Raw genomic sequence first — 17,623 nt, 5'->3', positions numbered from 1 at the left:
ATCCTTTACTTGCACAATGTTTGTCTGACCTTGGATTTATACGACTGTCTTAAAGGGATAGTTCACCAAAAAAAAAAAAACTTCTCTCATTTACTCACCCTCATGACATTCCAGATGTGTATTACTTTCTTTCTTCAGCTGAACACAAACGAAGATTTTTAGAAAAGTATCTCAGCTCTGTAGGTCCATACAATACACGTGAATGGTGACCAGACCTTTCAAGCTCTAAAAATCACATAAAGGCACCATAAAAGTAATCCATAAGACTTCAGTGGTTAAATCCATATCTTCAGAAGCAATATAAAAGGTGTGGGTGAAAAACAGATCAATATTTCAGTCCTTTTTACTATAAATCTCCACTTTCACATTCTTAAAGTGGAGATTTATAGTAAAACACGGATTTAAATATTGATGCGTTTCTCACCCAAAGTGACTGCATTGCTTCATAAGACATAATTAAACCACTGGAGTCGTATAGATTATTTTTATTTCTTCAAAGTTTTGGTCACCATTCACTTGCATTGAATGGACCTACAGAGCTGAGAAATTCTTCTAAAAATCTTCATTTGTGTTCTGCAGAAGAAAGTCATACACATCAGGGATGGCATGATGAGTAAATGACGAGATAATTTTTATTTTGGGTGAACTATCCCTTTAAACAGAAATTTGATACCCTTTTAATAGTTTGCCTCATGAGTAATTTTTCTAAGGTTATCAAAAATAATATTCAATCAGGGTAATCCACCCTTATCACTTAAATTTTTACTCTAGAATAGCAAAAGACTGTGTTTTATAGGCAAGGACGCTGAAACCTTATATCTCATCTCACTAATTTAGATCATCTGATGAACTCCCTCATTGAGCTGGTTATTAAAGGTTCATATGCATAGTCAAAAAAATAAAAATTAAAAATTAAAAAAAATAAAAGCAACACTGCTCAATAAAGACAGAAAGGGTGTGTTTTTTAATGTTTAATCAGATCCTCTTTATCAATGGCATTGACTTTGATAAAGATCAGTTCACATTTTAGGTCAAATTAATGCAGGACAAAAGATAATTCACAAACTTACATATCAAGGAAGCTTAGCTTCTTCCAAATGATTTGTCAATTCCCTTCATTTGACTTTAAAAGACATAAAAAGCAATCTGAAGTTTATTCAATCTGTGAGGTCTCACATAATATATCATTAATATTGCTAGTTCACACATGAGCAGATTCATAAGAAAGCTTATGTGCATTTCTGTCACATATTGTGATGATTCACATGATCTTTACAAATGCAGTAGAAAGTCACAATATATCATGTACAATTATGTAAAGCCAGCATAGCACCACAGTGTCATCATTTGGGCATCTACAATATCTTTGAAGTAGTTTCACAATAGAAACAATCCCTAGTGTCACAACCAACAACAACAGCTCAATAAGAACACCGACAGAATCACTTGAAATCGACATACATTTCTGAGTGTACGTTTGCTTTACATAGTTGCATTTAATGTGACCAGGTTTACTTTTACATTAACATGATGTGATTGCTACAGCAACAATGGACAAAGATGGCACAAAATCATGAGGCAATTGGGGATGCGTGTACAGTTTTTTTTTCTTCTTTTTTTTTCTTTAATGTCTCATTATTTTAAGGGCATTAAAAGTCAAGTTAGCAGCTGGTGGAATATTATGGTAAGCTATTTCTAGAGAATTGCTAGTAAGCATTGATAGTGAGACTAACTAATTTATGTTTAGACATGCCAGAATATATTGTATAAAATATACAGAGGGATAATTCATAGTTATCTCTTTCCTCTAACTTATGACATGGTCTGAAGCTTGGCTTTTGCAATTGTATGCACTACATGGAACATATTACTTTATAAATTGAAATACTCTTGTGCTACACAACAGATGATGAGCTCCCATTACGTGTAGATGGTCGACAATAAGCTAAAAATTTGATAACAGTGTTGTCTTTGCAGTTACACAAAATGTTGTCTCTCCATCAAACTTCAGGCTAAAGGGAAATACAAAAGCTGTGCAAAACAGCCAACAAAACCGTGTAAAACCACCAGTACAAGTCCTAACATGCTCGACACCTTTGTGCCAAACAAAGTATTTTACATAAACACAAACAATTCATAGACGAACAGACATTCCAATCAATGTTTGCATAGCTTCTGAGATTTAAAATCACAGTATTGTTTAAAGTTTTGAAATAAAAGACAGTAGTGTTTTTTACAATCCTCTGAAGACATCTCTTGTCTTTGATTTGTATGTTTGAAGAATATGAAGTTTGAAGTCCTTACATGTTGCTGTTGTCTTGCCAAATGAAACTTGCTGGATAACACAAAGCTTGTGAGCAATTAAGCACATTCCATTATCAACTGAGCATTTTTTGGTACATGTGTATATATGTGGGCTAAGGTGACATATCTTGACATTCGTGAGCCATAAGAGCTGAAACAAACATAAAAAGATTAGCACCGATCTCCATTTCATTCAACTTTTTTGTACACCAGGATGTATCACTTGTTTAACACGACACTGCAGTCCTGACAAGTTATATGGCTTTAGTTTCTACAAGAGGAGAGTCGCTTTGGCAACCATATACAAACTCAAAATATCGATGGCAGGTTCTAATAGTATACATATATTTTTTTTTATAAGAGCAGTTTTTCTATGATAAAAACACCCACTTTTTTACCAGGTAAACATTTGTCATAAGCAGCTTTCATTTTTGTCTGTCAAACAAAAACAAAACTGAACTAAAACATTTTTAAATGTGAGGAATGAGAATATTTGTTTTAGTAAACTCCCCTGTACCACGGAGACCATGAGAATTTGGCCTGAGGGACTTATTAATGAGATATATGTCTGTGAAAATAGGGGATGACATGGAAAAATCAACTTTGTTTCCTTCTCAGGTACTCAAAACTGCCAAGAATATGTCCAGGTCATATTTTACCCTAAAAAAAAAAAAGGATTTAGTTTCTCTTAGGACCATTAAGAATTGCATTTGCGTTGAGACATTATTTTCATGAAAATTAAGTATATTTCCCCCTCCTCTAAATTCTTAGTATTGTTATGAAAAAAGACATTTCAAGTATTTTAAAAGACATTTAAATCATGGTAGTATTCATTTTTGCTGTATTTCAGTAATGAGATTTCTTCACATTACAGTAATGAAAATTTAGGGGTAAAATTATCTTAATTGTCATGAAATGTATGTCACAATGCAAAATATATCTGGACATATCTTTGTGAGATTTACCCACCTGCACTTCCTGTCTACCATAATAGAGGTCACATTCCTGGACCAAAAAAAAAAAAAAAAAAAATTATCAAATAATAGAGATATAATATAAATATAGTAATAATATAGATAAAAATATTAGGAAAAAATAATGCTCTTCTAATATGTTCAGAGCAGCCTCACAGTTCAAAATTCACACAAAATCGGCCATCTTCACTTATGGCACGGGAGTGCTGCCATCTCTAACCACTTGTACCCATAAAATGAACACCTGAGTGTAGCTAGCAAGACACATGGAAAGGTAGGTAAGAACGTACATTTAACCTAATAATTTCTGTACACATATTTAGGTTTGCACAGAATGTTTATCTTTTAATCTAACATTCTGTACATACATAAATCAAAAATGGAAATAAAAAAATAAGTACTTGAAAAAAAAATGTGAATCATTTTGTAAGGCATTCCCTACCTCTCAAAATAAATAAATTCTCACAAACACTAAATTTCCAGATTCTAGTGGGGAGTACAAGGTGTGGAGAGGCTTTGTCTGATAACCGTTCAATTGAATCTCACATTTTGAAGAAGAAAAATAAATATGAAAGGAGTTTAGTAAAGAGAGATGATATGGATTGAGTTAAGGACAGAAAAGGACGAATCTCAAGCCTCTCTCTGTCTTCCAAACCAAATCAGTAGATGTCTGGAAGACCAGAGTACTTCCTGTCAAAGTAGCCACCCTTGTAGATCCAGTCTGCAGCTCCAGTGTAAGGATTACTGCCTTGCTGGAACCATCTGAAAAGTGGAAGGCCAATTTTGGATCAGCATAACTGACTCAAGACAGTTTGAAAAGCATCAAGTATCAAGCAAAACAGTAGTTACAGATGTAAATATACAATTCACAATCTTCAAAGAGAAACACCTTTCAAGGCAGACCTGGCATTCAAAGGCTCTTAAATGATAGTACATGTTTCTGTAGCCTTAAGTCAGTGCCATTTCAACTTTGTATTTAATTTTTTTTTTTTTTTTTCATGTTTGCTGAATTCCCTTTTGAGGTACTACACTACCCACAATCTTGAAGAGAAATCCACCAATCAGAGAAGAATTCGGCCTTACAGTGAAAATGGGAATCTCTATAGTGGGGATTTTTTGCTGGCCACCAGAGTTTATGCAGATAATGTTAGCCAACAATAAGGCTGGGCAACTGACAAATATCTTGATACCGACTGCGACACTCATTGAAAGACGATGATCGACAATATCGGGAAATGACCAAACCATGGAGCTAGGAAATTGACAAATATATTTAATAGTAGCCCAGGGTATTAGCACCTGCCAAATGCGGGTAGCCTATATCATGCACAGATGTGGATCATTTTTGCGGGTGACCTTTAAGATGTCTCGGTCGTGACAGATGACTAGAAATGCTTATAGATAATAGACTGACACTTGAAGAAACACACTTTATTATATTTTTAAGAACAGGCGACAGTAAAGACGCTGATGCATGTCTATGATGTGCTGTTTGTTCAGAGGCATGCAGCACAAGCATGTCTCATGGAACACATGCATGCAAAGAGTTATCAAGAAACGTGTCGTCTGTGAAAGTTCTGCAAATGACCTCAGACCATCTCAGGAGATGCTCGGATATTATTTGCTTTATTTTAGTGCCCGACCGATTTATCAGTTGGCCGATATTATCGGTATTATAATTTTAATTTATTCTTTATTTAAATGGTCAGCAACTGACTGATACTGAACATACAGTACTGGTGTCACCGTGTAACAATTTTTAATTTTTTTTGGTTCCTGGGTAGTAAGTGTTATTTCCTAATTGCTTATTCCTCAAAAGTATAGAAAATGGCTATTATTCCCCACAAACTTTGCTTTTGTGACCAGGACAGTGATATTTTGAAATGTACCTATTTTCCAGAACATTCCAGATAGATTCAGTGCTGAGTAAACTTGGAGTAACTTCTAGAACTTTCCAATAACATAAATAGTAGTATAAATACAGGGGCCTTAGCCCACCAGTTCAGCTTAGTTCCAGCTGCCTAAGTGGATACATATCTGCATTTTTCTGAGATGGCATCAAGAGGATGCAAGCATCCGGCAGACGCATTTTGCTTTGTCTGCGGCCAATTTATCAAGATAAGAGCGAAAAAGTACTCCGTGGAAGCATCTGCTAAGATGGGTGAGGCCTACAAAGCATTTTTCGGCATGCCTGTCGGGGATCAAGACAAACCCTGGGCACCTCATTTCACCTGTGAGCACTGCAAAAAAAACTCTGGAAGGTAAGATGGACAATTGTTGCTCAGAAATTTATGTTATAATATTAGTTAATTTTTAAAATTGTAAAAGTTTTTAATTTTAAAATGTTATTGAAAAAATATATCATATGAAAAATGTTGCGAGAATCTCTTACACATTAGTCGTGGATGAAATAAATGTATTTTTGTAGGAAGGTACAGAGGGGAAAAGGGAGCCATGAAGTTCGCTATCTGCTACTTCTGCATGGTGGACCCTTCCAAACGTCGGACTGGCAAGAATGCACATGCTATCACGTATCCGGACCTTCCTTCATCCATCGCCAGGGTGCCACACTGTCTCCGGCGAAAGAGCAGCCGTCTTTAGAAGAGAGCAGCAAATTAGAGGGTGAGGAAGACGTTGTATATCCAGATGACAATTTCAGAGGTGGAGCTGAGGAGAGAAACCCATACTACCCCAACCAAAAAGACCTCAACGACTTGATTAGAGATCTTGGTCTCACCAAGTCCAATGCCGAGCTTTTGACGTCTAGGCTCAAGCAGTGGAACTTGTTGGTTGAAAGTGTGCAAGTCGCAGATCAGAGGAAGCGTCACCAACCTTTTTCCAGCTTCTTCACCCGTCAAGATGGGCTCTGCTTCTGCTACAATGTGACCAGTCTGTTCGAGGCAATCGGAATCGCCTGTAACCAGAATGAGTGGCGCCTCTTCATTGACAGCTCATCCAGGAGCCCCAAAGCCGTGCTGCTCCATAATGGTAACAAGTACCCGTCTCTTCCCCTGGCTCACTCGGCGCACCTCAAAGAGGATTACAACAGCATCAAGATCTTGCTGGATGCCTTGAAGTATGATGAGTACATTTGGGGGCTGATTCGTGAAAGTGATTTACAGTATAATGTAAATCTCGAAAAACTACTCATTTCTAAATCTTTTGTAGTCATTTTTGTGTTACTTTAGCATAAATACATGTTAATTTGGATTCATATGTTGTTTTTTTCTTTATGACTTTATGTGAACGAAAAGACACAAATTCGCCCATTTTCTCATTGGAATAGGTACATTTAAAAATAACACTGTCCTGGTCACAAAAGCAAAGTTTGTGGGGAATAATAGCCATTTTCTATACTTTTGAGGCATAAGCAATTAGGAAATAACACTTACTACCCAGGAACAAAAATTGTGTTACATAGTGTGTTTATTTAGCTATTTATTGTATTTTTATTTACTCTTTATTTTCTCAGTGTTCATTTCTATTATTTGTTGACAATGAATAATAATAATGTAAAATATTCTTTGATAAAAATATTTAAGTAAGCAGCCTTCTGAGTACCTTTATATAGTCAAATCGGTGCACAATCCACATAGAAAATGTCTGTTTTCATTCCAGCTCAAAAATGAGTTATATCAGCCACCATATCGGTATCTGTTAATTTTTCCCCTCTAAAATCAGTATCGTTCTAAAAAATCCCATATCAGTTGGGCCCTACTTTATTTCCACGGAGCAGTTCGCACTTAACATGCAACTCTGCAGATTTGCTAATCTATATATCTAGATACAGTTGTGCTCAAAAGTTTGCATACCCTGGCAGAAATTGTGAAATTTTGGCATTGATTTTGAAAATATGACTGATCATGCAAAAAAAAAAACTGTCTTTTATTTAATGATAGTGATCATATGAAGCCATTTATTATCACATAGTTGTTTGGCTCCTTTTTAAATCATAATGGTAACAGAAATCACCCAAATGGCCCTGATCAAAAGTTTACATACCCATGAATGTTTGGCCTTGTTACAGACACACAAGGTGACACACACAGGTTTAAATGGCAATTAAAGGTTAATTTCCCACACCTGTGGCTTTTAAAATTGCAATTAGTGTCTGTGTATAAATAGTCAATGAGTTTGTTAGCTCTCACGTGGATGCACTGAGCAGGCTAGATACTGAGCCATGGGGAGCAGAAAAGAACTGTCAAAAGACCTGCTTAACAAGGTAATGGAACTTTATAAAGATGGAAAAGGATATAAAAAGATATCCAAAGCCTTGAAAATGCCAGTCAGTACTGTTCAATCACTTATTAAGAAGTGGAAAATTCAGGGATTACTTGCTACCAAGCCAAGGTCAGACAGACCAAGAAAGATTTCAGCCACAACTGCCAGAAGAATTGTTCGGGATACAAAGAAAAACCCACAGGTAACCTCAGGAGAAACACAGGCTGCTCTGGAAAAAGACGGTGTGGTTGTTTCAAGGAGCACAATACGACGATACTTGAACAAAAATGAGCTGCATGGTCGAGCTGCCAGAAAGAAGCCAATGCCACAAAAAAGCCCGGTTACAATATGCCCGACAACACCTTGACACGCCTCACAGCTTCTGGCACACTGTAATTTGGAGTGACGAGACCAAAATAAAGCTTTATAGTAACAACCATAAGCGCTCTGTTGGAGAGGGGTCAACAAGTATTGTGCTCCTTGAATCATATGTGATAATAAATGGCTTCATATGATCACTATCCTTAAATAAAAGACAGTTTTTTTGCATGATCAGTCATATTTCAAAATCAATGCCAAAATTTCACAATTTCTGCCAGGGTATGCAAACTTTTGAGCACAACTGTATATATATATATATATATATATATATATATATATATATATATATATATATATATATATATATATATGCAGTACACTCACTTAGCACTATATTAGGAACACCTACTTATTCATTTGATTATTTAATCAACCAATCTTGTGGCAACAGTGCAATGCATAAAATCATCACAGATACAGGTCAGGAGCTTCAGTTAATGTTCACATCAACCATAAGAATGGGGGAAAATGTGATCTCAGTTATTTCGACAGTGGCATGATTGTTGGTGCCAGACGGGCTGGTTTGAGTATTTCTGTAACTGCTGATCTCCTAGGATTTTCACACACAACAGTCTCTGGAGTTTACTCAGAGTGGTGCCAAAAACAAAAAACATCCAGTGAGCAGCAGTTCTGCGGTGGAAATGCCTTGTTGATGAGAGAGATCAACAGAGAATGGCCAGACTGGTTCGAGCTGACAGAAAGGCTACGATAACTCAGATACCCACTCTGTACAATTGTAGTGAGCAGAATAGCATCTCAGAATGCACAACACGTCAAACATTGAGGCAGATGGGCTACAATAGCAGAAGATCACGTTGCGTACTTTATTATGACCATAGTGTTCCTATTAAAGTGCTCAGTGAGTGTATGTTTGTGTAGATGTGATTAAATAATATAATAATAGTTATTCCAGTGTCGACTAGCAGCATCAGAACTGTTTAGTCGACTAGTCTTGCACATCCCTAGTTGTAACATTGTGATTTGTGATGTCTGAACTTGTTAGTTTGAAATGGCTATGGAGAAAATGAACGGGAAATACACTTCCAGAACCAAGTCCACTGTAAACGTGTGTGGCCAAGGTTGTGCGCTAGATAAAAAAACAAAATGCACCTGGTGGACCACTCTTCCTCGTCTTTAGCACGCTCTCTTCTAGCAGCTCTCTGCTTCTCTTCCAATCTCTCCTTCTCTTGACTTGCAGTGTCTAGAATTTAAGAGCATGTTCTAAATTTAGGGGTACAAATAAGTGGAGCACCATCCAGGAACTAACTTGTTGGACAGATGGTAAAAGAACAGGCCAGAAGGTATGTGTGTCAGAGAGATAGTTTTCCATACCTATATCACCATTCTCCATAGCTCTGATGTCAGGTCGAAGACGACAGTCTGTTGGTGCCAAGACTCCAACCATACCAGGCTCCAGCTCATTGAGTGTCATGGCAAAGCTGGTAAAATTATACATCTAAACAGAAACAAAGAAAAAAGGACAAAGAACATCAAGCTGAAGTGTCTATATGTGAACAGCCCTGCTTACACATGGTATTAACATCATTCTCAGGTGATCCAATCACAAGTGGACCAAAAAAAAAAAAATTATAATAATTAAAATGTTAGAAAAAGTTATATTGATTGGTCACATGAGATGCATTTGAGACAACTAATAAAACCAATCTGTCTTGGCTGACAACATGTGTTTGGATCACTCAAAACAGATGTTAATTCCAGGTGTAAACATGGCCTAGAAGTGAAAATGTGAGAGAGATTTGTTTTGGGTTACCTGTGTGGAGTGTGGTGGTCGAGGGGCTCCTCTCCACAGCAAAGTGCTGCCTGGAATCATAGAGACTGTTTCCTGGACATTTGGCATCTCGTCTGCATCATCACCGCCTGGGCTCTGCTCCTAATCACACACATACATATACTACAATTAATGCCTTGTCAAGTGTTCAAATAAGGACTGTTAAAGGATACATTCACCCAAAAATTTAAATTGTCTCATCATTTACTAACCCTCATGCCATCCCAGATGTGTATGACTTTCTTTCTTCTGCTAAACACAAAGATATTTGGAAGAATATCTCAGCTCTGCAGGTTCATGCAATGCAAGATGAATGGGTACCGAAATTCGGAATGTCAAAAAACACATAAATGCAGCATAAAAGTAAGCCATAAGACTCCAGTGGTTAAATCCATGTCTTCTGAAGTGATATGATAGGTGTGGGTGAGAAACAGATCAATATTTAAGTCATGTTTTACTATAATTACCCTCTCTGCCCAGTAGGTGGCGACATACACAAAGAATGTGAATTGCCAAAAACATAAAAAGCATGAAAGTGAAGATTGAAAGTAAAAAAGGACTTAAATATTGATCTGTTTCTTACCCACACTTATAATATAACTTTAGAAGATATGGATTTAGCCACCGGAGCCTTATGGATTACTTTTATGCTGCCTTTGTGCTTTTGGAGCTTCAAACTTTTAATACACATTCACATGAATTGTATGGACCTACAGAGCGAAATATTCTAAATGTATTCTGCAGAAAATAGAAAATAGAAAATCATACACATCTGGGATGGCATAAGGGTGAATAAATGAGATAATTTTAATTTTTGGGTGAACTATCCCTTTAAATATTACAGATCCAGCAAGATCAGGAAGCCAGTCCTCTAGGAAAATAGACTGATGTGATCTAAACTATAAACTCTACTATGATGAAATCTGTGACTTGGTTACTGTAGACAGTAGGTTGTGAGCTACATTGCTAAACCCCTTGTCTTTACCTTGACCTCTCACTGAAATTGCATGTTAATACAAAACACAGCAACAAAACAAAGTGATTTCCAGGTAAACATCCTATGTGATAAATTCCTAGAAGAGGAAATTCTAGAAGATAGAAAATTCTTTCAAAGACACATTATATTGGGACTACAAACCTCAAGGGACCTTCAAAAATGTAATTGTAAACAATAAAAAAAAAGATCAAAAGAGATCTTAAACAGAGAAACAAAAACAAAGTGATTTTTTTTTTATTTTTTTTTTTAAGTAAACGCATGACCTGATAAATTAATGGAAATGTAAGTTTTCAACAGAACTCTTTAAAAAAAACAAGCTATTTTGGGATCTGAAACATCAAAGAAAACTAATATATATATATATTAGTTGGTGTAACAATAAACATATATATATATATATATATATATATATATATATATATATATATATATATATATATATATATATATATATATATTAGTCTGTGTATATACAGTTGAAGTCAGAAGTTTACATACACCTTAGCCAAATACATTTAAACTCAGCTTTTCACAATTCCTGACATTTAATCATACAAAACCTTCCCGGTCTTAGGTCAGTTAGGATCACTGTCTTTATTTTAAGAATGTGAAATGTCAGAATAACAGTAGAGAGAATGATTTATTTCAGCTTTTATTACATTAATCACATTCCCAATGGGTCAGAAGTTTATGTACGCTTTGTTACTATTTGGTAGCATTGCCTTTAAATTGTTTAACTTGGGTCAAACATTTTGAGCAGCCTTCCACAAGCTTCTCAAAATAAGTTGCTGGAATTTTGGCTCATTCCTCCAGACAGAACTGGTGTAACTGAGTCAGGTTTGTAGGCCTCCTTGCTCACACATGCTTTTTCAGTTCTGCACACAAATTTTCTATCGGATTGAGGCTTTGTGATGGCCACTCGAATACCTTGACTTTGTTGTCCTTAAGCCATTTTGCCACAACTTTGGAGGTATGCTTGGGGTCATTGTCCATTTGGAAGACCCATTTGCGACCGAGCTTCCTGGCTGATGTCTTGAGATGTTGCTTCAATATATCCAAATAAATTTCCTTCCTCATGATGCCATCTATTTTGTGAAGTGCACCAGTCCTTCCTGCAGCAAAGCAACCCCACAACATGATGCTGCCACCCCCATGCTTCACGGTTGGGATGGTGTTCTTCAGCTTACAAGCCTCACCCTTTTTCCTTCAAACATAACGATGGTCATTATGGCCAAATAGTTCAATTTTTGTTTAATCAGAGCAGAGGACATTTCTCCAAAAAGTAAGATCTTTGTCCCCATCTGCACTTGCAAATTGTAGTCTGGCTTTTTCATGGCAGTTTTGGAGCAGTGGCATCTTCCTTGCTGAGCAGCCTTTCAGGTTCTGTCGATATAGGACTTGTTTTACTGTGGATATAGATACTTGTCTACCTGTTTCCTCCAGCATATTCACAAGGTCCTTTGCTGTTGTTCTGGGATTGATTTGCACTTTTCGCACCAAACTACATTCATCTCTAGGAGATGGAATGCGTCTCCTTCCTGAGCGGTATGATGGCTGCGTGGTCCCATGGTGTCTATACTTATGTACTATTGTTAGTACAGATGAACGTGGTACCTTCAGGCATTTGGAAATTGCTCCCAAGGACAAACCAGACTTGTGGAGGTCCACAATTGTTTTTCTGAGGTCTTGGCTGATTTCGTTTGATTTTCCCATGATGTCAAGCAAAGAGGCACTGAGTTTGAAGGTAGGCCTTAAAATACATCCACAGGTACACCTCCAGTTTACTCCAATCAGCCTATCAGAAGCTAATTGCTTAAAGGCTTGACATCATTTTCTGGAATTTTCCAAGCTGCTTAAAGGCACAGTTAACTTAGTGTATGTAAACTTCTGACTAGGGCTGAAATTATTAGTCAACGTTATCGACAACGTCGACCAAAAAAAAAAAAAAAATTGTCGACAAAAATGTTCGTTGTCGAATAGTTGTTTGATCTCATTTAACGTAACATGAGATCACATTAAACTCTAATGATGACGCGCGAAAGCAGCACAGCAGTTCGTGCCTGACTGAGGAGAGGAAGAATTACACAGTTCACAGTCCAGATGCACTCTAAACTTTCCAAACATCTTCAGGTGATGTAGATCGCAAAGTATGACGGAATTATACAAAAATACCAAATAAGTAAATACAGAGGCACTCTCGTTGTGGAATAAGCAGAGCCAGAGCTCTAAAGGAAACACCCCGGCATTACATCTTAAATGCAGCTATATTTAATGTGTTATAGCTTTATTAAAAGTTCAAATAATAAAGAAGCAGATCATGTAAATAACTACAAACTCCAGGTGAGCGCCTCTTCTATAAGTTGTACGAATGTCCCGATCTGGGGAAAGATTGAAACTGCACCCGGCTGATGCACACACTATCGTGGGAATGATCGTCCCTCGTGCACACACGCTTACTGGGTTCACACATCCTCCGTGAGCGGGGCGGTCGCATTCACCGGCGTCTCTTCCGCGAGGAACAGCAGCCCCTCTGCGCACAAAATAAAGTTATCTATGGGGTCTTTCACCAAATGTTTTCTTTAATAAGGTCGTAATAAGCCGAGGTTATTCAACAGCAAGTACAACAGCGGACATTCATTTGCATTTCATCTTAATCAGCACACTTGGTTGTGATTGGTTAATATTGTGGCTAAACTGTACACCTATATACAAAGAATAGCAAAAAGTCCGGCAGTTTATTAATTATTTTATTGAGTTTACTTGCATGCAGATATATAAATTGTAGTGTACTATAGGTTCGGTTTGAATCATTTTGATTTGCTTTTGTGTCTTTTCAATAATCCCCTTATTATTTTAGTGTTGTACTGCACCCAGAGCCGCTGAACTCAGTGTGAGCCACGCAGCAAAAATAGGCTCAACGGTGAAACAATCCGCTCACTGCCGCATCTGGGATGCTTCACCTTGCGACCCATGCTTGCTGTGTAAACAGTGTCATCTGTTAAAATGGGCGCCGAAATGAAAATGTGCTGCTCACGCCTCGCTCACGGGGATGTAATGCAGCTAGATTATAATGTGATGGCTCGCGACTTATTGAATCATAATTTCATTGTGCAATTCTTTTTGTGAAGAAAACTGGCAATACATAGCTTTGTTAATACGAGAGAATTTGTTTTTTGTTTTAGTTAAAGATAGATTAAAGTGAACAGAAAGGTGAGAGAGGGTAGTCTTTGCCCCATTATACACTGCAAAAAATACGTTTTTGATTTGTCTTTGTTTTGGCTTGTTTTCCCATATAAATATCTAAACTTCCTTTAAAACAACATGCATTTTCTTTAGCAGCTATACTGCAGAAGAAAAAAATTGTTATCGGAGAATGTTGAATGTAATATTAAAAATAAAAATATTTTTAAATATCTGAAAATCCTTTAAATAAAGATGCATTCACCTGAGAAGCAGCATATAAGATATATAGACTTGCTTTTAGGGAATAAATCTTGAACATAAGCATATTTTGTCTTTACTGCACTTGCAGAAGTATAACCAAGTAAAACCACAGTAATAACCAAAAATACAGTTATATACAAAATACACTTATATTTAAGATACATTCTCTTAAAGCAAGTCTAAATATCTTATATATTAAGTAAATGTATCTTGTTTTAAGGATATTTAGACAATTTTCAATGGAAAACAAGACAAAAACACAGGTGATAGGATTTTTTGCAGTGAATTTCTTTACTGAATTAAACTTAATAAAAAGTTTTTTTTTCTTTGATTCAGTGAATGTCATTTAGAGGTATTTTTAAAAGATGATTTTGTCCTCTTTATTGTTAGTAAGCACGTTTAATACAACCTTTTAAGTCGGGGCACAAGCTGAATTATTGGTTAAGAGCTAATGATTAATCATTGCAATAAATCACAGAATAGTCGAATAATCGTTTTAATAATCGTTAGATTAATCGATTATCAAAATAATTGTTAGTTGCAGCCCTACTTCTGACCCACTGGAATTGTGATATAGTCAATTCAAAGTGAAAAATGACTCATGTCATGCACAAAACAATAGTTTGCTATTATGAAATCTGTGGAGTGGTTAAAAAATTAGGTTTAATGACTTCAACCTAAGTGTATGTAAACTTCTGACTTCAACTGTAGTAAACAAACAGATATTTAGAAAGTAGGCCTTCACGTCATATTTATAGTAAAGAATCAATAACAGCAATATGCATGATTTGTTTTCCCATCAACATGGCAGCCAATATGAATAATGAAGAATAACCACTGTCTGTCCTAAAGCAGCCAAGTCCAACACTTGAACCTGCATCATATATGTCATCATGTGCCGAGCCCATCGACAATGTCAGAGTCAACATAAGATGTTTTTCAAAAGTCAGGATAAAATTCAGTGGGGAATGCCAGCCTAACATGTTCAAGGAATGTGTCTAATAATAAAATAATATTTTTCACTTAAGTCATCTTAGTGCATGCTTGTTTTGAGTTGATCCACGGTGCATACTGACGCAACTTGTTGATCGCATACATCTTCAAAGGTGCATGTTGATACAACTTGAACGGAATTGTTTTTAATGCTACCAAAATGTCATAAAAATGGTTTGTTTCATGAATCAAACTTCTTGTTTATTATAAAACAAACATGTAGTATCTTTTTAGAAACCAAGACATTTTCTCTGCGTACACAATCGATGTAGAACATTGCTCGGAGCCACTGATCAAGAGTCTTTTCTCATCTCATTCTCCCAGTTACGGGGAGCTGTAACATGGAGAAGTTCAGCTGCATAAGTCAGTGAATTGAGTGAGTATTTCACCCTGTATATCATGTCGTGGCCAGTGGAAGACTAGTCTTTTAATCCCTCTGCCTAAATGCGTTTACTGATTTTTTTTAATGCAGTGTGTATTAACACATGAATCAATTGCATTTCACTCAACTGAACGTTGACCTCATATTACGCTAAAACACGCAAATTTCCTGGCTTGTATAGCTAATGTGCGTTAGCAAGTTGATTGACAGGCGATGTCTGTATCTAAAAGGTGATTGGCTCTTTTACCTGCAAGATGGGACTTCTTTCTACATCCATTGACTGTTGGGTGTTAGAGCTTCTTGGTTGGGCGTTCTAATTTCTCCCATTCATTTAAATAGAAGTGACTCATCTCTGCTAAATAGTCTCTGTCCTCACACTCTACAGAACTACAATGCCCATCATGCGCTATGTCTCCTCCCCAAAGTTTGCACACTTTTACACCTGATTTCTCGCAATACAGGGAAAGTAGATGTGTACAAAAGCAACGTGTTACTTTATTTAAAAAGTAACTCCAATATTATGGTCTAAAAAAAATAAAAAAAAACATTGCTTTACTCGTTACTCTAAAATGTAATCTGATTACATAACGAACATTACTTGTAACGTGTTACCCCAACACTGCCGGTGAGTGTGTGTGTGTGTGTGTGTGTGTCTATATATATATATATATATATATATATATATATATATATATATATATATACACAGTTGCAATCGAAATTATTCAACCCCCCCCCCCAAGACAGTAAGGATTTACAAAGGTAAGCTTTTCTGATGACCCAGAATTTTTAAACTTTACATCTACACTACCGTTCAAAAGTTTAGGGTCACTTACTCATTCTTTATTTTTTTCTCGTTTTAGAATAATAGTAAAGTTATCACAACTATGGAATAATAGAAATGGAAATATGGGAATAATGTTGTGACTAAAAAAATCCAAAATAAATCAAAACTATGTTATATTTTAGCATCTTCAAAGTGGCCACACTTTGAACAGATTTTGCAGAAATGTACTCTTGACATTTTCTCAACCAATTTCTTGAGGTATCACCCTGGGATGATTTTTAAACAGTACTGAAGGAGTTCCCACATATGCTGGGCACTTACTGGCTGCTTTTCTTAATTATTCGGTCCAAGTTATCAATTTCAAAAACTTTTTTTTTTAAATAAAATTTTAGTTTTATAATTAAATAAATTAATATGTTGGCACATTTATATTTTTGTCTACAAAACTAATTTCAAACATTTAAGCATACGCCTTCAGATAAAAAAAATGACCCCAAACAGGCAAGTGACCCCAAACTTCTGAACAGTGGTGTTTTTCAGTTGAGTGACACATTCGAAGTCATAGTGTGAATATATAACCTAATATTTCTAAATAGCAGGATTATTTAAAAATACAGCCATGTCATAGTTATTCAACCCCTACTGCATGTAGCTGTTTCTTAAATATGTAAGGCTACACAAGTAATTGCTTTAAAACAAAATTAAGTCATCAATCTGCAATGGCACTTAATTATGTTTTAAAATTTAGTTTAGCATTGTAAGCAAAAATGTATTTCTATGCAAAAAATGCAATTAGAAATAAGCTGTCTCAAAAGCTAATAGAGGAGATTATTTCATTACACAAGAAAGGTCATGGCTAAAAGTACATTTCCGAGGCACTTCAATTTCTAATAGACAAAGTTGGCAGCACCATTCTTATATATTTTTTAAATATGGTACAACAGAAACCTTCTTGGGGTGTGGAAGAAAGCAAAACTTCACCAAGGGAAATGTTGACTTGAATATTCAAGAAGTAATTAGGAAAGACCTGTGGAGTCCTAGAAGAAGGTTTTATAGATGTATGACACTAAACTGAAAATGAGTTTTAGACCCATGGGTCAGCAGTACGTCTGGAGTAAGATGACAAGGTGATGACAAGAATGACACCATCCCCACAGTCAATCATTAAGCTGGGTCAGTCCTGTTATGGGGGTGTTTTGCGGCTGCAGGAAACGGCTATCCTGACCATGTGATTGACACCATGGATTCTTTCAGGTATCAGGCCATTTTGGCATGAAAAATGTGATGCCTTCAGTGTGTAAATTGAAGCTCGGTGATCACTGGACGTTCCAGCAAGACAATAACACCAAGG

General features: G+C 36.2%; 1 protein-coding gene across 4 annotated transcripts in view; it reads right to left on the bottom strand.

Annotated features, from left to right (window-relative positions):
• Window positions 1-958: 958 nt before the first annotated feature.
• The window catches only part of LOC127420266 (oxysterol-binding protein-related protein 2-like), a 43,572-nt gene continuing 26,907 nt past the window's right edge, over window positions 959-17,623 (bottom strand). The window contains exons 11-15 of one of the 4 annotated variants that reach the window (XR_007893786.1): window positions 9,652-9,771; window positions 9,213-9,336; window positions 8,991-9,081; window positions 3,274-4,040; window positions 959-2,964 (exon numbers count right to left, since the gene is read on the bottom strand). Coding sequence is in view for 2 of the 4 variants with exons in the window: in XM_051662356.1 (XP_051518316.1) it covers window positions 3,938-4,040; window positions 8,991-9,081; window positions 9,213-9,336; window positions 9,652-9,771 (438 nt within the window). In the remaining 2 variants the exon portion in view is untranslated. The other 3 variants (XR_007893787.1, XM_051662356.1, XM_051662357.1) reach the window with 3 other exon arrangements.

The sequence above is a fragment of the Myxocyprinus asiaticus genome, chromosome 29 (assembly GCF_019703515.2).
Source record: "Myxocyprinus asiaticus isolate MX2 ecotype Aquarium Trade chromosome 29, UBuf_Myxa_2, whole genome shotgun sequence".
Lineage (NCBI taxonomy): Eukaryota > Metazoa > Chordata > Actinopteri > Cypriniformes > Catostomidae > Myxocyprinus > Myxocyprinus asiaticus.
This window is presented reverse-complemented; position numbering and strand designations above follow the sequence as displayed.